The 22,571-nt window shown below is 40.6% G+C and overlaps 5 protein-coding genes across 6 annotated transcripts; 1 reads left to right on the top strand and 4 right to left on the bottom strand.

The window, feature by feature from the left end:
* Positions 1–1,503: 1,503 nt before the first annotated feature.
* LOC115735788 (SKP1-like protein 1A) lies at positions 1,504–3,701 on the bottom strand. Its single transcript, XM_030667186.2, has 2 exons — positions 3,270–3,701; positions 1,504–1,935 (listed from the first exon to the last, which is right to left on the bottom strand). Exons 1-2 carry the CDS (start codon positions 3,699–3,701, stop codon positions 1,762–1,764), a joined length of 606 nt encoding a protein of 201 aa, XP_030523046.2. The 3' UTR covers positions 1,504–1,761.
* Positions 3,702–4,200: 499 nt separating this feature from the next.
* LOC115735789 (SKP1-like protein 1) lies at positions 4,201–7,018 on the bottom strand. Its single transcript, XM_030667188.2, has 3 exons — positions 6,577–7,018; positions 4,983–5,173; positions 4,201–4,245 (listed from the first exon to the last, which is right to left on the bottom strand). Exons 1-2 carry the CDS (start codon positions 6,880–6,882, stop codon positions 5,000–5,002), a joined length of 480 nt encoding a protein of 159 aa, XP_030523048.1. The 5' UTR covers positions 6,883–7,018; the 3' UTR covers positions 4,201–4,245; positions 4,983–4,999.
* Positions 7,019–7,503: 485 nt separating this feature from the next.
* Positions 7,504–10,935, bottom strand: LOC115735787 (glycerate dehydrogenase). The gene is made up of 13 exons (XM_030667183.2): positions 10,621–10,935; positions 10,428–10,511; positions 10,128–10,268; positions 9,409–9,530; positions 9,255–9,336; positions 8,939–9,011; positions 8,765–8,856; positions 8,599–8,673; positions 8,410–8,517; positions 8,226–8,303; positions 8,101–8,145; positions 7,891–8,005; positions 7,504–7,802 (listed from the first exon to the last, which is right to left on the bottom strand). Exons 1-13 carry the CDS (start codon positions 10,741–10,743, stop codon positions 7,780–7,782), a joined length of 1,161 nt encoding a protein of 386 aa, XP_030523043.1. The 5' UTR covers positions 10,744–10,935; the 3' UTR covers positions 7,504–7,779.
* Positions 10,936–13,692: 2,757 nt separating this feature from the next.
* Positions 13,693–16,880, top strand: LOC115735858. The gene is made up of 2 exons (XM_030667285.2): positions 13,693–14,145; positions 15,727–16,880. The coding sequence occupies exons 1-2, from the start codon at positions 13,831–13,833 to the stop codon at positions 16,570–16,572; spliced, it is 1,161 nt and encodes a 386-aa protein (XP_030523145.1). The 5' UTR covers positions 13,693–13,830; the 3' UTR covers positions 16,573–16,880.
* A 1,273-nt stretch (positions 16,881–18,153) lies between these two features.
* On the bottom strand, positions 18,154–21,505 carry LOC115735955 (probable CDP-diacylglycerol--inositol 3-phosphatidyltransferase 2). 2 transcript variants are annotated; one of them, XR_007196870.1, is made up of 12 exons: positions 21,390–21,505; positions 20,960–21,066; positions 20,738–20,822; positions 20,595–20,644; positions 19,935–19,974; positions 19,741–19,785; positions 19,557–19,622; positions 19,350–19,464; positions 19,216–19,272; positions 19,036–19,134; positions 18,647–18,751; positions 18,154–18,487 (listed from the first exon to the last, which is right to left on the bottom strand). XR_007196870.1 is itself a non-coding variant. In XM_030667433.2 (11 exons), exons 2-11 carry the CDS (start codon positions 21,024–21,026, stop codon positions 18,428–18,430), a joined length of 684 nt encoding a protein of 227 aa, XP_030523293.1. In that variant the 5' UTR covers positions 21,027–21,066; positions 21,390–21,505; the 3' UTR covers positions 18,154–18,427. The 2 variants fall into 2 exon arrangements, 1 of the variants encoding a protein (XP_030523293.1); XM_030667433.2 differs by lacking the exon at positions 18,647–18,751.
* Positions 21,506–22,571: the final 1,066 nt, after the last annotated feature.

The raw sequence follows: 22,571 nt of genomic DNA, 5'->3' as shown, positions 1-22,571 counted from the left end.
CGTGGTGCAAGAAGGGTAACCGAGGCTTGAGTGATATATTGATATCTCCAAGTTAGCTCTAGCTATGCCACGTACGACTCACAACGATTATTGGGTCGTTAGGTCAGTAATTTTTTTTTATCAAAATTGATCGGAAAAACTATATTGGCAAATCGTCAAAATGATACAATGAGATCGATCATATTGAAAAAACTTATGACTAATTCTGCATTGAGAAGAAGAGCATTGTAATTTCCATTGAGTCTCTCCTTATTCATCATAAACGCAAGGTCAACAGCTGTCATCTATCTCCGGCAGCCTTACATCTTAATCTTATCAGAGAAACTTATTCGACAGGTTTATTTTATGAATGGGGGATGCAAATGGAAGGCTTTTATTTTGGGTTAATACCATAAAAAATCGTAAATTGGTATACTTGTGACAAATTTACCACAACCTGATACACATGCGACAAATTTACCCTCCATTAGTTTTCGTTAAATTTAACAGTCAAATTGCTAAGTTGAATGACACGTGGCAGTTCATGGATATACCGGTTCGGGGTTTATACCCTATGTTTGTCACACGTGTATTAATTTAGTATTTTTTGTGGTATTAACCCAATTTAATGGGAGGGTAAATCAATCACAGATATATCAATTAGAGATTTTTTGTGGTAAAAATAATTAATTTAGGATAAATTTATCACATATATACCAATTTGAGATTTTTTATGGTAAAAAAAATAGTTTGGGATAAATTTATCATAGACATACCAGTTTGGGGCTTTTCGTGGTAAAAAAATAATTTGGAATAAAATTATCACGGATGTACTAATTTGAGATTTTTCATGGTATTAATCCTTTCATTTTTCACGTGCTCAAAATCTTAGTCCCCATTTTGAGACTTTTGACTTCTCGAACTACGATCGCTAGTAGATTTCAATACTTACTCCCTACACTTATCATGACATGGCCTTTGCTCGAGGCATCATATGTACCAACCAGCCACATTCATGGCTGTCCTTTTGCAAAGTAGCTCATATTCTTCTGTTGGGAGAGCTCAACACAAGTTTGACACATTCACCGAGCGAGAACATAAAAAAGAAGTCCAAGTCCGAGACCCACTTTTACGCAAAAGCTTAAATCAATACATTATAAACTAACTATGATATAATTAATTATCCCATATACCACACAAGTTACCTTAGTGTTAGGTTTGCTCGAGGCATCAGCAGTACGAAACAGCTACATTCATGGCTTCTCTTTCGCAAAGTAGCTCATATTATTCTCTAACCCCACTTTTATAAAACTTAAACCAATATATTGTGGGTCGGCTATAATATATTAACTATCTTCACTATATTGGAAGTTGCCACATGTGAAGAGATCACTAGAGGGAGCATCCAATTAGGCTCACATGCACTCAAAAAACTTAAGGCAATGAATTATGTACCAACTAGGATATATTAACTACTCCACATCATATCAATTATCCGATATGGAACATTTCTTACAATACATGTCCATCTTAACAATTCTACTTCGCAGAGTTCTCAACTACAAGAATATGCCGGAAGATCAAACCTTCCCTAAGTATTGAATCCGTGAAATTTTCACTTTGAACATTCATTCATATCATGTCAGAAAAACTCACATAAGAGTTCACTTTGCCAAAAGCAAACATTTAACAAGCCAATGTCTCATACGTAGTAAGAAGGCAGCAAAAGAAACAGAACATCACAATATTAACATAAGGAAAGACCCAGAGTTCTCTGAGGCTTCATTCAAATGCCCACTGGTTCTCCCTACGCACCTGTTCTTCCTCTTCCGGTGTGAATGCAGACTTGATATTGAATGTTTTTTCTATCTCAGCCGGAGTCTTTCCCTTGATCATGTCTGCCACACTCTGGCAGGTCAAGTCCAGCAAAGTCGGAATTTCCAGGAAATTTGCCGCCTGAATGGATGGATGCAAGGAAAAAGTGATTAGGACAAACATAAAAAAGCAAGCTTTAACCTTCAGGTCATCAATCACATTTAAAAGCTCTTTGAAGGTGCAGGTTGATTGGAAATAAGCACATCCTGGGCCCTATGTTTGCCATTCATGTCGAGTTATGTGTATAAATACTTGTACATTATAAGAGCAAAAAATAACCAACAGATCCCATTGAAGATCAAACTACTTACCTTGATTCACCTGCCAAACAGAATGAGATCCATTTGGAACAAAGCTGATGCTGAACTAGATTAACCAACTATTCGAGGCCTAGCAATTCCCTCAAGGCAAAGCCCATGAATTGTGCAGATGATAAAAGCACGATTTGTAGTAATGTCGGACCAACCTGACTGAATATGTGAGTAGCAATGCCAGACCTACCTAACAGAAGTGAGGAAAAGGAAACCTGCCAGCATTGACAAGGCCAAAGTGAGTACTAACCTGACTAATCCAAAGCCGAATCCGGATCCAATATCCTGTTTGTTCATATGGGTTTTGAATCCTAAAATTCCGAAGAGGGGTTCAAGGCAACTTAATGTTCTAAAATAATCAAGCACTTGAAATTAAAAGGAAGGTGTAAGATCGACAGAACTAGTTCACCTAACTCCAGGTCTTGCAGGAGCAGAGGGCCTGTTTCTAAAAGGGAGAAAATGATGGGGCTTTCCGCTGTTGTCTGTGTCCTCCATCATCGAGCAGGAAGGATTGTATCTCTCCGGTTTGTAATTAGCCATCTCTGGTGTTTGGGTTCTAGGAATAGTAAGTACAGACGAATTGGACTCTCATTGTTTGGCGGAGCAGGCCAAGGGGACGAAAGAGTCAGAGAATGCAATGCTCATGAGACGGAATTCATCAGCTGAGCCATGAGTTCTTGGCTCGCCAACCATGGAATAGTCTCTGAGGCAGAGGATTGCATGGTTCTGCAAACCCCTCAAGGCGTCTCTCATCTTTTGAAAGGAGACAAAAGTTTTAGTTTAGAACGTCGTAATATGTAATCTCCTTTGGCTGTTTTGGCCTTCTTATGATCTTATCTACCAAAAGAAGAGAAGGGTCTTATCATTTTCTTTCCGCTATTGTCCCATGGTCAGTTCCTCTGAGGTCTGATCGCACGTTACGCGCCCGATTGAACAACACTTCACACTCTTAGAAAGAGAGAAAAACAAAAGATTCCAAGATTGAGAATCGATCACTCCTCAGCAACCAAAAATGCAGCAAAGCAAACATCATCACTATTACGAAACAGAAACCCACCACAAAGGAAGCCATCGAAATTGAGGAAGGGAGACGGAAGTACGGACCAGGATGTAGTCAAAGACCGTGGTGTTCTCGACGTTGACGAACTCAGCGTCCCAAGCGCGGAGGCTCTCGGCGTCGACGCCGACCTCAGCGTGCTTGTTGCAGTACTCCACCACTTTGGCCAGAATTTTGCCTTTGATATTCGGCAACGGGATCGGAGTGTCGGCGCAGTTCTCGTCGATCATGTTCTCGAGAGTCTTGGACTGTAAGGCGGCGATCTCCTCGATCTCGAAGGTCTCTCCTTCGGAGCTCTTAAGAGTGACCACCTTCTTAGGGCACGACGGCAAGGAGGAGGAAGAAGACGACATGGTTGATTCGTTTCGTTGAGAGAGGGAGACTTGCAGAGAAAGTTGCAGGTAGAGAGAGAGAGTCTGCGCTCGCGCTGTTGACTCGGTGAGATTTTGGGAAAGGAGCGGTAGGGCTAAGTACCGCATGTAACTTTGGTACGGTACTTACTGTATAACTTCTTTTTTTCACCGATTAAGTGCCATAATTTCTACAAAAAGGTATTTTTTTTGTCCAAACAAAATATTTATTGAGTATCATAATTTTTAATAAATTGCTTAAGTGCCAATTTTTTTTAAAAACGTTCACCCAAATATTATAAATCCGACATGAAACAAGACTTGTGGTGAACATTTTTAAAAAATTATGATACTTACGTGATCTATCAAAAAATTATATGCCACTCAAGTGATTGGAAAAAAAAAAGTTATGGTACTTAAGTAAGCGTCATACTTAGATTATGATACTCAAGTAATGAAAAAAAAAGTGAGTATCGTACGAAAGTTATAGCATTTGTAGTGTTGGTATACCAAAAATGTTATTAATAAAATTAATACGCTCAATAGAGAGATGAGTCGGGGGCCGAGGCTCAATAGAGGTCGGCCCTCTCACTTGAGGTCGGCGACTCTGCGGGCCATTGACGAGGCCTGGTGGGTTTTAGGCTTCTACGTTCCACCAATGTAGTAGACAAAATTTTATCGGACAACAGTTTATTATCAAATCAATCGTTAGTATCATCAAACTTCAAGTTACCGATCAATAAGTGAGATCTTGTTAGGCTTAATTTTATAACCGCATTCTTTAATGTGCCAAACATAAACCGTGGCGCTACGTAGATCATTTGTTACATTGTCAATAGATCTAATGAAAACTTTAGATTGGCATGCTTCTCGACTTGCGCACTCCGCATTCAATTCGCAAAATGCCTCGAACAATAGGTACAACTCGATAGCCTGCTTTGATAACGAGCAGTTATCCATAATGTTCCGAATCTATTGCATTTTTACCAATTCAGCCCTAAACTTTTTAATCTTTTTAATTAAGTCCTAAACCTTTTTCACATTTTAACAATTGAGTCTATCCGATCAATTATGACTGAAATCGCTGACGTTGACAATATTTACTAATATTTCAATATTTTTCAATATTTTGTTATTTTATTTTATTTTCTGTCTTCCTTCTTTACGTTTTTTTCAGTTGTGCCGGCCACCGCCAGGCCTCGGGCAATGGTCGGCGGAGGTCGCTAGCCCCAAGCGAGGGCAGCCCTCCGCCAAATTGGCGAGGAATATGTGAAATTTTCGCTTGAATATTCGTCCGTTTTACGTCAGAAAAATTCACATAAGAGTCCACTGCGCGCGAAGTAAAGAAGTTTTACAAGCCAATGTCTGATCCGTCGATAGGCAGGAAAAAGAAAGTGGGAACTCCAGGATTTCGCAGAGGCTTGCTTTCAATCAAATGCCCACTGGTTCTCCCGACGCTCCTCTTCTTCCTCTTCCGGTGAGAATGTGGACTTGATATTGAAAAACTTGCGTATCTCACCCGGGGTTTTGCCCTTGATCATGTCTGCCACAGCCTCGCTCGCCAAGTTCAGCAAGGTTGGAATTTCCAGGAAATTTGCCGCCTGAACGGGGATGCAAGGAAAAACTGATGAGCACACATAAAAAAAAAAAAAGCAAGCTTTATAGAGTTCATGTTCGCAAATCACATTTACAAGCTCTACCGAAGGTGCAGATTGAATGGAAATAAGCACATCTTGGACCTTATGTTTGCCATTCACGTCAAGTTATCTGGGTGTAAATACTTGTACATGATCAGGGCAAAAAATAAACAGTAGATCCGACTTGATTCATCGGCCAAATAGAGTGAGATCCATTTCGAACAAAGCTGATGCTAAACTAGAATAACCAGCTGTTGGAGGCCTAGCACTGCCAGCAGCTAGGCAAAGCTCATGGATTGTGCAGACGATTAAAGCAAGAATTGTCGCAACATCAGACCAACCTAACTGAATTTGTGAGTAGCAATGTCGGACTTACCTAACAGAATTGAGGAAAAGGAAACCTGTCAGCAATTTTTTTTTTTTTGGTCAAAGCTGTCAGCATTGACAAGGCCAAAGTGAGAACTCGCCTGACTAAATCCAAAGATGAATCCGGATCCAACATCCCGTTTGCTCATATGGGCTTTGTTATATTGTTCTAAAATGAATCGAGGAACACGAAATCAAAAGGAAGGTGTAAGTTCAACAGAACTAGTTCACTTAACGAGGTAATCCAGGTTATGATCCCCCCCTCCCCAAAAAAAAAAAAAAACGAGGTAATCCAGGTTTCGCACGAGCAGGAGGGGTGTTTCTAAAAAGGGAGAAAATGATGTGGTTTTCCCGTTTTCTGTCTGTTCTTCCATCATCGTGCAGGCAGGATTATAGCTCTCCAGTTCGGACTTAAACCATGTCTGGCGTTTGGGGTTTTAAAAGGATTATTGTCGGATGCAATGCTCATCCGACGAAATTCATCAGCCGAGCCATGAGTCCATGTCCTCCAGCAAATGCAGATTCGCCATACTTCCAGAGAAGGAAGTAAAGCTGCAAAATGGCTCGCCAATTATGGAATAGTCCCTGAAGCACGTTCTCATTAGAACGTCTAAATGTAATCTCCTCGGGATGTTTGGTCCTCTCTATTTACCAAAAGGAGAAAGGGGTCTTCATTTTCTTTTCGCTTCTGCCCCAATGTCAGCTCCTCTGAGTTCTGATCCAATGTTATGACCAAGAGAGGCTTGGACAACCAAACAGTAATCAAGAAAAAGAAGCAGATGCATAGAGGTCAGCACTCAAAGAATGCCCTAATTGCCAAGTCCTCAGCACCCAATTCAACAATACTTCGCAGACTCTTACAGAGAAATCAATTGCGAAAAAAATCGAAACTTTCCAAGATTGAGCATCGATCGTTCCTCAGAAACCAAAAGAGCAGCAAAACATACGCTCTACCCCATGGAAAACCATCGAAATTGAGAAAAGGAGATAGAAATACGGACCAGGATGTAGTCAAATAGGGTAGAGTGCTCGACGTTGACGAACTCGGCGTCCCAAGCGCGGAGGCCCTCGGCATCCACGCCGACCTCAGCGTGCTTTGTGCAGAACTCCACGACCTTGGCCAGAATCTTGCCGTTGATATTCGGCAACGGGATTGAAGTGTCGGCGCAGTCCTCGTCGATCATGTTCTCGAGAGTCTTGGACTGTAAGGCGGCGATCTCCTCGATCTCGAAGGTCTCTCCGTCGGAGCTCTTCAGGGTGATCATCTTCTTAGGACACGACAGCGACGAGGAGGCAGAAGACGACATGGTTGGCTCGTTCCGAGGAGAGAGCGAGCAGCAGCAGCAGAGAAAGTTGGTTGAAGATTCGCAGAGAAAGTTATTGAGAGAGGGAGAGAGAGAATCTGAGCTCGCGCGGTTGACTCGGCGAACGTGGGTGAAGAAGAATTTTACAGGCTAAAAGTAAATTAAATTAAAGTTTAGTTGTAGCCCCCTTTTGTGGCAAAATTTTTAATGTTATCGCTCAAGTGTCAAATTTTTTTGAAAAAAATACTCACTTCAATATTTACTCCGATTTAAACTGACGTGACTCGTCAAACATCTGACATTGCCCACTTTTTGTTAATATTTAAACTGACATGACTCTTCGAAGTTGGTACTAAAATAAGCGTTTTTCAAAATATTTGACATTTAAATGATCGTTTTGAAAATTTTCACATTAAAGTGATCGTTTTTCAAAAAAATTAACATTTAAGTGTTCATTTTGAAAGTTTTAATACTAAAATGAGTTCCGTACATAAAATTTGACATATTGTACTTAAGCCGAATTTTATATAAGGAAACTTTCTTCCAATACGCTCAATAGATAGAGAATTTTATACTACCAAGCAGTCAGTCACAAGCTTCAATTGAGTGCGCCGTGACATGATATGACAAAGGGCCAAGCATACATCATTCCCATAGAACCAAGATTTCAATATAAGGATCGAGTGGATCAAAGCATTAATAAGCTCTTGAATTCACAGCAACTCGTATCTGCATTACAGTAGTAATCGAATATATGCTTATCAGCACTTCCTGCGAGAGAGGACTCATGTGCAACAACGTTCCCTAGCACTACGAACCCTCGTAACCCGTAACCCGTAACCCGTAACCCGTCCATCATATGATTCTCTCCGGAAGGCCATCAAGGATCGAGCTTCAGGCTCATAGCTTTGAAACAGGCAAACCTGCACCGATTTACAAGACTATTATCAGCAGATTAAACTTAGAAAGGTATCACCTTTCACTGAACTTCCGAAGAAGGCGACTTCATACTTAAGACTTTCGCATTGACAATGCTTGGACATGCGGCCGGAGGTGGCACATTCCCATTCAGAAACGGTTCAACTCTGTTTGGATCCGACCAAACTGGATACCCTTTAATCTTTCCCTGAATGCATAGAAGTGGTGGGCATCTCAGTGATTCCGTCGAGTCAAATGCTGTCAAGCAAGCAGAGAGCGAGGTCATGTTACTAGGTTACGTACCAGGACGTTCAGAGCAGCCAAGGTAGCCATGCCTTCACGAGTCCACTGCACAATTACCAGGAAAAAGCATTAGATGGTCATTGCAAAAATATTGGCGCTGGGATTTTGTCATTACCACTCATTACCTTAGAAGCGGAAGCAATATGAGGTACCACAATGGCATTCTTCATGTCCGACAGTCCTGGCTTCATGTAAGGCTCCTCCTGCCCGGATCACATTTATGAATGAATAGTGCATCAGCATATCAGTGGTGATGATAGTAGAGAGTAGAGATGCAGTCGAGGATGAACGAGAAGGGGTTTTGGTTACCTCGAAGACATCAAGACCGACACGGAACATGGGATTGTGTTTCAAATGCTCCACGAGTGCTACTTCATCAACAACTGGTCCCCTACTACAGTTCACAAGAATCGCTTCCTGTGATGAGGGGAGTTATTAAATACTCACGTAATAAAATTGTAAGAAGACGAAGAAAGGGGATGAACAAATAATAGTAACCTTCTTCATGGTCGCGAGGCTGTCCTTGTTGATGAGATGATAAGTGGTTTTGTCCAGGATTGGGTGAAGACTTATCTAGAAACAGAATTCAATTTCACGATCAAATGCAGATCGATGAAACTAATACAGTAATCCGGAAATGAAGTTTTTGGCAATGAAATCCCACCACATCGGCTTCCCGGAGAACCTCATCCATGGTTGCAGCTCTTCTCCAGGTAACTGGCTGTTCGCCATTAGCTTTTAGAAATTCACCGTAAGCTGAAACCACAAATTATGTTAGCAAAAACTAGAATCTAAGGATGGAACTTGACTGGCATCAATAGATTGGCTCGCAACGTGCCTGTAACAAATTTCTCGAGGCGAGTGGATTGGTAGAGATCATAGTAAATGAGGTTCATCTTAAATCCTTCGATCTGTAAAGAAAAACAATCACAATGAGCTAAGAAAACCCATCCAAACGACTTCTCATATTATGGGTGAGTGGCTAAGGTCACTTCATAGTCATGTAAGATTAAGCAGAAAACCAACTCTGTGATGGGAAAAAAGACATTCGGAAAAAAAATCTTTCCGAACTATAATGGAAAGGGAAGATCAAACCCTTTTTAAGAGGTTAGAAGAAAAATGGACTAAAAAGAGGAATTAAATTAGCTGTATACCATCATTCTTGCATATGCAGATCCAATACGACCAGCTCCAATCACTCCAACAGTCTGCCCCTTAAGCAAATTGCCGACAAACCTACCACATATGAAAACTGTGAAAATACAAGTAAATAATAAAAACTTTGAGAAGTGAGGACTGCAATATTACAGATGAGGGAGCCATCCATCATATAAGCCTGCCCTCATGAACTCATCTGCCTCAACGATTCTTCTCGCAGCTGCTAAAGAGAGCGAAGCTGCCAGCTCTGCAGTTGTCTCTGTAAGCACACCCTGTCCGAGAAGTGGACGAATGCTTACATTGTATTGATAAACAAAAATTGGCGATTGTAGTTTGAGGAGTCACACAAGGTGCTTTGCTTGTATGAATAACTCTAAATCACATATACTTCAAGTTATTTCATTTACCCTTCTTATTGTATGCTAAACCCGTAAAGGCAGAACCGAAGCTTGTAAAATCTGGCGATCTGATATATCCTTGGGTATTTCAGGACATAGCAGCCATCACCATAGCACGGAACATTAAGAATGTTCCCTCAAGTAGATGCCTAGAGAATCGCACTCACACTGCGCTCTTATTCCATGATCGCTTTATCAGTCTAATCCTCATATTCTAGCTTTGAAAAAACGCGTGCTGATTAGTAAACCCCAATTGCAGCATTCTTAACATAATCCATCTTGCAACTTAGTTCATGAATCGCTATGCGATGAAACCAAGGATGATGACAATAATGTACAACCATTTCCGACGAGTGATCATCAAGCCATGAACACGCTACTGAACGAGTACCCCTCATCCAATCAGACAAGTAAGAAGAAAACAAAGGAAGATGAATAGTCTCTCAATAAAGTGAGTAAGATGATACTTACAGGAGTGTTTCCAACAGCAACACCGTACTTGTTCGCAGCATTGACATCCACGTTGTTATAACCAACCGCCATGTTACTGAACGCTTTTCCTCCTGCTCTGCTCAGAGCAGAGAACAGTGTCTCTCCCCAGTCCTCCGTTAACTGCGACGCAACAAAAACCCCAGAAAACACCAGACACCCTTTTCAGAAAACTACGGGTTTGCGAGGGAGGGGAAATCGAACATCATCTTCGAGTTTCTCTCGGATAGCCCCAAAATCGACTGACATAGGAAGGTATAGACAGACAGAGAGAGAAATTACCTGCCCAATGACTCCATCGCACTTATCGCCGATGAGGGCGATGATATCTTCCACGGACAATATGGTCTTCTTCTGTGTGCATATCTGATCAAGAACCCAAAACAACAAATGCCCGTTAATAATGGAAAAATGCATGATCCCTGTATAATACGAACGAGTTTAAGGTCACGAGATTCCATTGGATTCAATCTACCTCGACGCGACAATCTTGCTCGATCAAGAGATTGATCCACCGAGTACCGGGCATGGACTTTGTGCTGACCACCCTGTACTTCCCATTCGGATTCCACACTTCGATCGAAACCGGCTTCGCCATGCCCAACCTCTCTGCTTCACTTCCGTCTACACCCCACTGCGGAAGACAGTAAGCAAAGCCATTCAAACGTGTGGCAACCTGGCTTTATATTTCGCGGCCGAATCCGCAAGATGCAGCGCTTCGCGCTTATTTGGCGCTCGCGAATCACAGCCGTCGATGGGTGCGACCGTTCACCCCGGTCTGCGAATTTGATGGCGTTAACCAGGTTTATTTTCGGGCGATGATGATTGGAGGGGGTTTTATCTGGAATGTGTGATGCAATCGAATGGGCTACTTGGCGTTTGGGGGGCGTTGGTGCTTTTGGACCTCATGTTCTTGCAAGAGATAGGAGATGAGGTGGCTGAGCGTGCGGATGACACGTGTGGGGCATCTATCCTTCTTTTGTGTCGTGTTATGGCCATACTAAGATTAGTTGCTCGTGAGAAGATTGCAGCAAATCTTGTGATAACATAATTTCCTTGTCAAGCCATTGGAAGAGTCAGAATGCCATCCAAATTTTATAATTCCTTCTTCCAAGATCCAGCTCTGCTTAAGCTAAACAATGGTTGCGCATTGCTCTTTATAAAGCGATAAGTGTGTTTCGACGACTTACATTTATTTATAGCATCAAAGAATTTCACATTTGAATTAGAAAATTACAAGAAATATCTCGACAAGACATCCTTTTAGAGCCCATGTGATTGGTTGATGGAATATTTTTCAGTTACCCCGAGTTTCGAGCTAGCTCTATTCCTCTTGTTCTAAGAAAATGCAACATTGTCCTTTTTTTCATAGCTCACTGAAGTTGTTGTTGTTCTGATCTCATGTTAAAATTACCGAGAATTTAGACCATTTATAAAAGATAGGGCAACATGAATAGTTTATACAAGATTGTTTTTCTTTTTTTTTTTTTTTGGTCGAGTTTATACGGAATTGAGTGTTCTTATTAATGGAGGTATTGCCTCGGCCACCCACGAGACTAGACCACTTCAAGATGGCTAGATAGTTTAGCTCAAGCGAATCTTTTTTCGTTCTTTCTTGTGCCCTCGCCAGTCGCCCCTCCCCAAGATGCGGAAGTATCAAATTCTATTAAAGATGATAACTATACTATGCAAGTAAAGGGAAGATTTTAACCACAGCATGAATCAGTGGGTATAAATATAATTACCCAAACTCGCCACGCATCACCCAAACTTGGAGGATAATATACAGGTGGATCAAGGACCAAGTGGACCAGAAATCGGGTCACCATCTGATCACCGTGGCCCAAACAGTTTAACCCAATCTGGTAGTGTTCGGGTGCCCGAACCCGAAGCATCCGGTCCTCGGCAATATGAGTTTTTTGCTTATTGGGCCGTTCGAACCTCAAATCAATTGGGTCCATCCAGCCCAGATCCTCAAGGATAGTGGGCTACTCGTTCATTGCCGAGGCCCCTATTTTCGTCGGAGCTCAGAGCTTTATCTACCGGTCGTTCATAGACGGGCTTATTCTTCTCGAGCAAGGCCCAATGCGCGAGGCCCATGAACAGCCTCTCTGGCACGTGTCGGGCACAAGCCAGCTCGAAGGGTCCACGCGTTTGGGTTGGCCGAGCATGCGGAAGTCACGTGCTCATGGGTCCGGCCTGGCGGTTGTGGTTGGTGAGAGTTGTTGAAGAAAAGGCATTGCCAGAAAATGCCAAAGATATTCAAATTCGTAAAAATGATATTAATAAAAATAATAACAATTTAAAGTTCGTGACTTAAACCCTTTTTTTTTTTTTCATGGAATAAGTCCGAGGAAGTTGTTTCCTAATTCACCTCCACAGAAAGTTTTATCCTCTTTTCGGTTTAAAAAAAAATTACTACGAGTAAGCAAGACGATTAATATTTAAATCCTATTACCGGAGATTAAGCAGAGAAAATTAACGAAATGTCTAAAAAGTGCATATGAATATATGGTTCTTAATCGGTGTCTCATTCAGTGCATGCCGTTGCCGAAACGCAACAAACTTTGATCTATCAATAGAGAATAAAGCACTTCGTGGTTAAATTAAAGCTACGGATTTCTCTTTCAAAGGAGGAGTGCCCATTGGAAAATTTTGAAATTGAAAGAGAGGATGATGGGAACTGAGACGTGGAAGGCTCAATTTGTGGTGTTGTGGCTTCAATTGAGACCGCAGGTTTTCTATCATTTAATTGATAATCAATGTGGTGGACAAGCCTACCATGTTTGGAGTGTGTTGACCAAGACCTAGACACTAGACTCCTTCACCACTTAGATATCTATATAATCTTACCGTATGGTCCTCGATTCTTTATAAATTATGGGTTCCACACTTTGAGGCTTCGTCTTCGTAATGATGCTAAAAGGTAACAAAAATAAAATACAAGCTTGTTTTAATCATGTATAATACTTCGATACGCATTCGTAACTCCCATCGTTCTTCCTTTTCGAGTATATAAAAAAGAATGCATGGAGATTTTGTAAAATGGGATCTTATCGGTATTATCATTCAATCGAAACAGAAAAAAGGAAAACTGCCGCTGTATATGAATAGAAAATGTACGAATGATATTTAAAAAACGATTTATCTTCTTAATTAAAGTATTTGCTTAAGTACCCCGAGCATTAAACAATACGTGTAAACACTATGTATCTACTGGCAGACCACTTTGATCAAGCGAGACAACTTTGGCACGGCCCTTGGGTCGAGCGGAGCATTCCATCTTTCTGGGTCAAAACAGACAAATTAAGACTCAATCTCTAAATCCAATCTCCTTAGCATCAAGATGCCATGCTTAACCAGCACTAACTTAATCGACCAAATTGCAATTAACTCCAAACAGATTTACACTTAACCTCTATCATCACAAAACCAACGGGAAATGAAGAAAAAACAATTGTCTTATGATTAGTAATCTCCGATTAGGGCCAAACTAATCATGCTTAATCAAAATTTAAGGGGAAGCAAGCCCAATCTCCCCCATTTTCCTTTCTGGTAAAATTTGACTGCCAAAAACCCTTTATCCTCTCTCTCTCTCTCTCTCTGGGAATCTGCAAAATCTATTCGAACCTCTAAAGCCCAATTCAGAGAGATAACACTGAGATCGAGATAGATAGAGAGAGCCATGGAGAGGCTTCTCTACTCTCCTTCTCCTTCCCTCCCTTCCCGAGTCAACCACCGCGCCCCTTCGCCCTCGCTCGTCCGGCTCGGCGGCGGCCGTTTCGACTCGCCCAGGCTCGGTTTCTCCGCGCCGGCGCGGCCCGATTCGCGGCAGATTGGCTCCATCTCGTGCGAGCATGGGAACTCTCCCCCGTCTCCGTCCCTTTCTTCGAAATCGCTGGGTAAATTCCCGTCTCCGTCGCTCCGCTCGCCGGAGGAAGCGCCGCCGGCTCCACAGCCATCCGAGCCGACCGCAATTGGAGATTCTCGGAAGGTCAAGGTAATAAATTTCGGTGGAGACTCATGGTTTCGTTCGGCTCTCCTGGTTCGGTTGTCTCGTAAATGTGGTCAATTTGGGAGTTCAAGCTGAATATTGTCTGATTTTGGAAGCTGCGATAACATTTCAGTCTTCCGATTCTGTTCTACCGAAGTAGCTCGTTGTGTGCATCTCTGTTCATGTCTGAATGGATCAGTAGCTGCTAGGAAAATGAAGAAACGGCTTATGTTTTTGTATTTTGCTCTTCTTCTGAGTTTAGATATATTAGATTTTTTCTTAAAAAGAATCACGGACATATCTATGGACAGTTACACTATAGTATTTAACAGTGTACACATACCTAGCTGTTCGATCAGAACAAAGAGCTATATGTAATTGAATTTGCAATAGGAAAGAATTTTGGGGTGCAACGACCGTTGCTGTTGATTATCTTTGTGAAGTGAGGGAGGAGTTATTTTTGCGGTCGAAGTGAGGTGAAGCAATGATGCCATAGAAGAGGGATTCCTTGAGCAGTTGTTCGAAGTTTTGTTTTTTCACATTCCTTTCGTTGCATTTCGATTTGCGATCAGATACGATGATTTGATGCGATTAATTTATGGAAAAGATTTGAGGTGGAAGCTAGGCTCAAAGCAGCAATTATTAGATACTCGCTAACTAATGCAATCCAGCATTCAGGGCCAGCCACATGGGAAGGAATGCGGCCAATCACTTCAGAGGCTTGTTTTTCATGATTTTCTGTAGCATTTTGAACAGTGTTGATCTGCTCTTGCACAAGCATTGAGATACAAAAACTTTTGTCTGAACTTCTAGAGATGCACGTGGTTGATTTTGAGGAAGTTTATGCCAGATTTCTCTCAATAAACCTGAAAAGATCTGGTGGTTATCTGCAGAAATTAATGGGGAACTTCTCCGAGCTATTTCAGTTTATCTTTTATTCCATCAACCCGTCATTTGTAAACTTTTGCAATCCATAACTTGAAAAAGGAAGCAGATTAGAATGGACAAAATTGTCAATAAGGTCCAGAAACTTGGTGTTTTTCAACTTAAGACATTAAACAAGTGCTACAGGTTGTTCAACGCCCGTCGAGCCTGCTTATTTTTAGTCACATTGTAAGCAAAGAACATATGGTGATGTGGAAAGTGCCACCTGTCTTGCAATGCTTGCTCAGTTCCCAAAGGAACAACAATGGAAGTTTATTCTGATGTTGACATGGTGCTAAATGCTACATTAGCTTCTAATCTGGAGTGCTCTGGTTGTTTCAGCTAAGATTATCGCAGACATTGGCTTTAAAGAGTGGGCTGCTTTTAGTTGTCAGAGCCCGTGGTTTTCTCTATAATGATACTTTTTGGTCAGAACTCAGGAGGAAAAGATGTCCGCAATAATTTGTGTGGAACTGTATTTTCTTATTGATTGCAGTCTACTCTCGGCTAATTACGTTCCTTCTGTCATGTTCTCATATAAGATATTAAGGGGGCTGAAATCTTTGTTATAGACTGTTTGGACTACTTCCTTCCAATTTTCTATTCGAAGTTCTGTGGTCTTGTCTGCATGATAAAAGCTCAAAATCAGTTTCATTTTTTCAGGGATTAACTGCTGGAACTTTTGTGCTACTGTCTGCCCTTATTGTGGCCTTAATTCACCCGTTCTTCGCATCACCCGCCTTTGCAACGTTTCAAAGTGCTGCTAAGACAGGTGGACCAGCAGCAGCTGCTGCTGTAGGAACAAGACTTGTTCGCACGGAATTACTTAGTAGTGCCTGGACAGGTTTCTTCGCTGGGTGCTTGCACACTCTATCAGGGCCCGACCACCTTGCTGCACTGGCCCCACTCTCTATTGGTCGCACCCGTCTGGAAAGTGCTGTTGTTGGAGCCCTTTGGGGCTGTGGCCATGATGCGGGACAGGTACTATTCGGCTTGTTGTTTCTACTACTGAAAGATCGGCTGCATATTGAAATAATCAGAACATGGGGCACGAGAGTTGTGGGCTTCACGCTACTTGTTATCGGTGCTATGGGAATTAGGGAGGCTTCAGAAGTCCCCACCCCATGCGTTGCCTTAGAAAATGGGGAGTGTGATGTTAGTCTCTATGAAACACTCAACAACCACAAGTTGGGGAAGAAAAAGAAGATTGGATTTGCTACTTTTGCCACAGGGATCGTTCACGGTCTACAACCTGACGCATTGATGATGGTCTTGCCTGCACTTGCTTTGCCTTCTCGCTTGGCTGGTGCGGCATTTCTTCTCATGTTCTTGGTTGGGACTGTGTTTGCAATGGGAAGTTACACAGTGTTTATAGGCTCATGCAGTCAGGCGCTGAAGGAACGGGTTCCCAGGATAACTGAAAAGCTCACTTGGGCCTCTTCCCTAGTTGCGATTGCCCTCGGACTTGCAATTATCCTTAGCCAGTTTTTTGGTTACAGCCTGTATTAATCCATCGGTCTCGTAGTGGCACGGGCTTAGAAGCGTCCTGTAGCATTAGAAAGATCTGAGAAAGGCTCAATTTGTTTTCGGCGGAAATTCATCATTGCATCACATTGTTTAACAAGCATTGACATATCCTTGCTTTTGATTGTTGTGATCTCAATATAGAAGCAAATTTACTGATCTACTGTTCTATTTTTGGGTGTGTCGACATGTTTGGTTGTTTTTTATTCCTCGTCTCTGAAGATGTTTTTATGTAACAGATGATTGCAATGCAATCTAATTAGCGTCGTGTCAATCGATACACATTTAATTTAGTTGGCCGCAGATTCTACATGTTCAGAGACATTGAAGAGCAAAACTGTGTAGTGTTCTATCTCGCCTCTCATTTTGTCTTTCTAAACTCATGCTTCGCGTGAGACAATATCCTCCGCTTAGCCTGACGTCGCTCTCGTACCATGTAAAATGCAATGTACTGATTTTCTTCACGAACCCCACGGTTTGAACCAAGCTAAAAAAATGCATTGAGAAAACTAATTTTGCTGTGGATAATTCATGTGGCATTATCATATTTACGTCAGTTACCTAGTGTCGTCGACATTTCTACATAATTAGAAGGTGCTGATTTGTGCTAATTTCAAGTTAACCGTGTTGAATTGGGCTAGGATTTCTCTTCATAAGGCTCCATTTATTTCGTAAATAATGAATGATTCAAAAAATATTCCTAAAAATATTATTTGTATCATTTGAAATAATTAATCTATAAAAAAATACTCTCTATGGAAAACAATTTATGTCTAGATATTTTTACGAACAATGAAATCTTTTTTTCGTTTGTTCATTTTTTAAGCGAAAAAAATATTCATTTTTGTTTTCTAAAGATAATTCATTTACCACGAAATTAATGGAGCCTCAATTTGTCGAGGAGGGAATTGTTCATTCTCTATTTGCATCCACTTCATTCAGCAGCAGTTCCCAGTTTTCTACGAGTGTTGTACTCTTTCACAGATACTAACTTCATACCTCACATGTCATCTGGTACAACAGAAGAATAGCATCTGCAGAAGATTTGAATCAGTGCGACTTAAGTACCCTTTCGTAAGCATTTTGCTTGAACTCAAATCTTTACAACAGACAACTTAGTCAAAAAGGCTCACCAAGCGATTAGACAAAGCACCCCCGCACCGGGGTTCAAATTTGACTGAACAACCAAAAAGGGCCTTCTAATGTTTAGAAAGGGGATAAAATCACACAACCTTCTGCTTAATCATGTGACTTGCAGAATCTGAGCTCCCTAAAGCAAAAACGACCAAAAGAGATGATGCAAAAGGTGCAATAAAAAAACGCCTCAAAAGTTTCAGGTCTTGATACTATTGCAAGTTCATAGAGTTTTCCATACAACAGAAGCAAAGAAACGCACCACAGAGGAAAGTTCACGGGTGCGATATGAACGCGAGGCAATTAAAAGATGACTAAAATCATAAGAATGGGGTCGTGGCATCCGTACCACTCCTATATGGTTACAATCATTTGTGATTGAAGGACAGTGAAACATAGAGCATTCCAAAAGGGAGTTGAAACAGCAGATGCTTCCCAAAAGAAAGGAATCTGTACCAAAACAAAGCTAAGTATTCACAACAACGGACATTATCAAGTTGCTAATTAAGCAATTAGCGGGGTATTGATAACACAAGAAAGGCATGTGTTATGCGAAACTGAGTAATCTGTTTCCAAAGCTTTTTGAAGCATATAAGTTTTTTGGCCAAGCAAAAGCATACAAGACAAACAGTTGTTACAAGTCTGCTCTCTGATGGGCAAAATTGAGCACGGATCAGGCGTAAGCTTTAAAAAGCTGCTCAAAGAACTAAGAACCCTGCTTTTTGTTGATGTCATAAAGCACACAAACGTCTGCTGCTGTCTTCATCTACATGAGACGGAAAAAAGGACAAAAATTTCAAACAACAATGATTAGTCAAAACTACAAGAAAAAATAAAAGTTGGTGTAATTTCTCATATCATGCTATCATAAATTAACTACAACCAGATTAGGGCCAAAAAAAGGAAAGGAAAGAAAAGAATATACTGTCAGTAGAATTGGATTATTACTACTAAAGAGAAAGTACGCTAAGCTGCAGAGTCAGGTGATGAAAATTGACAGGTAATGTGCTATTGGATTGTGATGCAGGCACTAGTCCAGGACCATGTGAAAATGCAAAGGTTCATAAAAAGTAAAGGAACAGCCAAACAAATTGGATGATGCTATAACTCCAGGAAACAATCTATCTAGGTTTGTTTGAACTTTGAGAAGAAAACAGAAATATTAACACACAGGATAAAGTTCTGGTGTGACGCAAAATTACCAAGGAAACGAAAACAATGACTTACATAGTCAACAAACGAGAATAAAGTTACATTACTTTATCATAAAACAATAGTGGAAACCGTTAATGGAATGAAGAAATCCTATTCTACCTGTATAACATTGACAGTTTGTTTTATTGTCCATCCAAATAAGCTTAGAGCCAGTAAAACCAAGAGAATTGGACTTTGTCTGGCTGAGGTCATAAGTACCTGAAAAAAAAAAAAACAAATCTGGGAGATAAAAGAATGGCATCAACAAAATTTAGCGCAACTGACAAGGCAAGGACTCACATCTATCAAATCGTCAGTCTGCTTCTCTGCACAAAGGAATAACATGATGTAAAGCACCTACATGATTTTGCAGAAGCAAATCAGGAAATTAAGATATTATTTGTCTAAATCCATTACAAACCCATCACAAGTACCTCACATGCCACACAACAAAATGCCATAAACATTCGATTTCCATAGTAAGCTCTGAAAAGCCAGTTAGTGCTGTCTTTCACATCCTTGTGACTAACTTTTCCTGTCAAGAAAGTACTGCAGCCCAAAGAATGAGAAAACAGCAAAAGCAGCAACCATTGCACATAAGACACGTCGTTGTAGCCCAAACTAAGAAGATGAATAATTACCTGTACATTTGCAGCCAATGGCTAGCAATATCTAGTGCAAGCAATAACAGGAAAATCAAACCAGGCCTGCATAAACATCCCACCAGTAAACCCGACCCTTCCCCCAATTAGTCACTAATAAATCAGAACAAAGAAAGGCCGCTTTTTCTTTATTTCTCACAGAGAGATGTTTGGGTTCAATTACCTGTACACTTGGGAAAGAATTACCAGCAGACAAGCAGTGCTAATTCTGGAATAAAAAAGACGATCAAGCCAAACAGCAGAATAACGTTAAATGAACAAAAATAATCAAACTTCCAGTTCTAAGGACAGGATGGGACAAAATTCATGATTTAGTAGCTCAGAAAAAAATCGCATCATTAGAGGAAGAGCACTAACCTGTCTGTTACCATGTCCAAAACAGCTCCAAAAGTCGAGACTGTATATTAACAAACAAAATGAATTCAATGCACTAATAAAGGTAGAGGTTTAAAAACTTCTGAAGTATGTAAAACTTTGGGCAGGGTGAGATCATCGTGACATAAGTGTTTCAGGAACATGAACACTAGGTCGCGAGCAACTTCCTCGCCCCCCCCTAAACCCCTTTTTCTTAACCTAAACCCAAAGGATAGAAAGAAAACAAATACCCTACAGTCGACATGCACAAATAATAAATGAAAAGGAAAAGGGCATAAAAAACAAAGGGACATGTAGATGACGAGATCTTGATACTGCAAGGAAATGCTCCAAGTACGACCATTCAAAGTGTATTGGCAAAAAAGTATATATCAAAAGTTAAATCTGAAAAGTGTCGAATTATACTTCAAAACAGGACAAGGAACTTATTCCAAGGTTCATGTATCAAAGATTTTCCTAACAGGGAAAAAAGAGGGAAGAGTAAGGAAACTCTCTGAGGATAGATCCTACTATTAATAGCAGTCTCAATAGGTAATATGGCAATCACTTCATCACTTTGAAATTACATTGAGCAAACATTATATCTTAATTTGCAATAATGGAACAATAAAATCACAAGCAGGAGACTTTCAGAGTGAGCACCTTGGTTGAACTTGCGAGCGCACCAACCATCCACGCCATCACATACAAAGCTGAGACAACAGACTTGTCAATTCACTCCAAACCTTTGAATTCCGTTTAGGTTACTAAACACAAACATGACATTTAAATTCGAGAAGGCCAACCTTATGAAGTAGAGGGCGGAGAATAGCCTTTTGTTGGAGAAGCATATCGCAAATGCCACACAGTTCATAAGCACTCTTATATAACCTGGCATTTGCACCAAGAGGAATCACTCAATAAGTCCATTCTTCCAAGCTCCCACAGACCACTTCAGACTTAGAATTTTTAAACAACCAATCGAGATTTACTAAACATCAAAATCAACAAAAGTGACAGCCACCCACCAATTATATTCGGAATGTAAAGGTACACAGACAATTTCCGAGGTATTGCCACCGATTTTCCCGCCATCGGAGCTTCTCCACGTAACTAAGACGGCATAAAATGGGTCCTGCACTAACATCATTCGTATTACAGCGCCAATTAGCAGCATCCTCATTATACATGAGTATCGAATCAATCATGAAGCACATGAGACAACACTGCGCGTAAACAGGCGTAGCGATTGTGAAATGCAGATAAATATCACATCGGCATAGAAACCCATCAACACATCCTCCCCTAGATTCGACCCACGAGCAAATTCAAATGACGCGGTCCAACGGAAGTAAAAAAAGCTCGTTCGTGCTCGATGGATGAAGTAAAAAGATCAACTTTGGCGTAGCAACCCATTTTGGAGAAGACGTTAAGGAAGGAAGAGGAGATTAAAAGCACCTGCAACGGAGAGAAACTCGATTTCAAGAGTCGATCGAGGGAGAACTGCCGATGCCCCTCTCTCTCTCTCTCTCTCTACTGCGTGAGTATTTGTTTAGTCACCTCATTTACCCTTTTTTCTTATAAAGCTATTATTCCTTCAGTGGGAATTATTACTTAAGGAATTTATTTGATGCTTTGTTTGATGACCCGCAATTCCTCGCTATTTATAAACTGTGCCCAAAATGAGAGATAATTTTGCAAACAACCCCCCCTCCGAGGAGGAGGTCTTTTATAGCATCGGTCATATGTGCAAAACATGCCATGTCATTAGTAAGGAAGAGCCTTTGAACCTTCAACCCTAAAATCCGTTTAGGTAAATCACAAAACTAATCTCTCGATTTATTACCAAAACGAGGTTGTGGTAAAATACAGATTTGAGTGTTTGGACTGAATAACACATCTTTATCTTATTCATTTCCTTTAAAATTACGGGGCAAAATAAATTGTAAATAACTGTATATAGTTTTTATGACAATCAACAAACATATGCAAAAAAAAAAAAAAAAAAGAGGATGTATCTTAGATTCGAGGGGTTAGGTGTTTAACCGAGTCATATGCATAATATAAACTCGTATTTTGAATATTCTCCAATAGGGGGACACCTCTAAAAAAATAAGGTTTTTTTTTTTTGTTAATACCACGGAAAACCCCAAACTAATACGCCCGTGACAAATCTACCCAAATTATTTTTTTGACAAAAAAAAATCCTAAACTGGTACACTTATGACAAATTTACCCAAAATCGGTACACCTATGACAAATTTACCCTCTATTAGTTTTCGTTAAATCTAACAGTTAAATTGCTGAATTAGATGACATATGACAATTCATGGATGTATTAGTTTGGGGTTTTTACCCTATGTTTGTCATGGGTATATCAATTTGGATTTTTTTTTATATTAACCCAATTTAACAGAGGATAAATCTGTCACAAGTATATCAGCCCTGGATTTTTATTGATAAAAAAAAATTTAGTTTATGATAGATTTGTCATAGATGTACGAGTTTAAGATTTTTTGTGGCAAAAAAAAAATAGTTTGGGGTAAATTTGTCATAGGTGTACCAATTTGAGATTTTTAATGGAAAAAAAAATAGTTCGCGGTAAATTTATCACGGATGTACAGTTTGAGATTTTTTGTG

This window comes from Rhodamnia argentea, chromosome 11 (assembly GCF_020921035.1).
Source record: "Rhodamnia argentea isolate NSW1041297 chromosome 11, ASM2092103v1, whole genome shotgun sequence".
Taxonomy (NCBI): domain Eukaryota; kingdom Viridiplantae; phylum Streptophyta; class Magnoliopsida; order Myrtales; family Myrtaceae; genus Rhodamnia; species Rhodamnia argentea.
This window is presented reverse-complemented; position numbering and strand designations above follow the sequence as displayed.

What these genes read in the sequence shown, in the direction of transcription:
- LOC115735788 (XM_030667186.2), bottom strand. Translation starts at nt 3,701, where the DNA reads ATGCGGTACTTAGCCCTACCGCTCCTTTCCCAAAATCTCACCGAGTCA. An exon ending in CGGTCTTTGACTACATCCTG is followed by an intron (nt 1,936 to 3,269) that starts GTCCGTACTTCC and finishes CCATCCATTCAG; the next exon opens with GCGGCAAATTTCCTGGAAAT.
- LOC115735789 (XM_030667188.2), bottom strand. Translation starts at nt 6,882, where the DNA reads ATGTCGTCTTCTGCCTCCTCGTCGCTGTCGTGTCCTAAGAAGATGATC. An exon ending in CCCTATTTGACTACATCCTG is followed by an intron (nt 5,174 to 6,576) that starts GTCCGTATTTCT and finishes ATCCCCGTTCAG; the next exon opens with GCGGCAAATTTCCTGGAAAT.
- LOC115735787 (XM_030667183.2), bottom strand. Translation starts at nt 10,743, where the DNA reads ATGGCGAAGCCGGTTTCGATCGAAGTGTGGAATCCGAATGGGAAGTAC. An exon ending in GCGATGGAGTCATTGGGCAG is followed by an intron (nt 10,269 to 10,427) that starts GTAATTTCTCTC and finishes GTTGCGTCGCAG; the next exon opens with TTAACGGAGGACTGGGGAGA. An exon ending in TTGCTGTTGGAAACACTCCT is followed by an intron (nt 9,531 to 10,127) that starts GTAAGTATCATC and finishes CTTCTCGGACAG; the next exon opens with GGTGTGCTTACAGAGACAAC.
- LOC115735858 (XM_030667285.2), top strand. Translation starts at nt 13,831, where the DNA reads ATGGAGAGGCTTCTCTACTCTCCTTCTCCTTCCCTCCCTTCCCGAGTC. An exon ending in GAGATTCTCGGAAGGTCAAG is followed by an intron (nt 14,146 to 15,726) that starts GTAATAAATTTC and finishes TCATTTTTTCAG; the next exon opens with GGATTAACTGCTGGAACTTT.
- LOC115735955 (XM_030667433.2), bottom strand. Translation starts at nt 21,026, where the DNA reads ATGGCGGGAAAATCGGTGGCAATACCTCGGAAATTGTCTGTGTACCTT. An exon ending in CATTGGCTGCAAATGTACAG is followed by an intron (nt 19,465 to 19,556) that starts GTAATTATTCAT and finishes TTTGGGCTGCAG; the next exon opens with TACTTTCTTGACAGGAAAAG. An exon ending in AGACTGACGATTTGATAGAT is followed by an intron (nt 19,135 to 19,215) that starts GTGAGTCCTTGC and finishes TTTTTTTTTCAG; the next exon opens with GTACTTATGACCTCAGCCAG.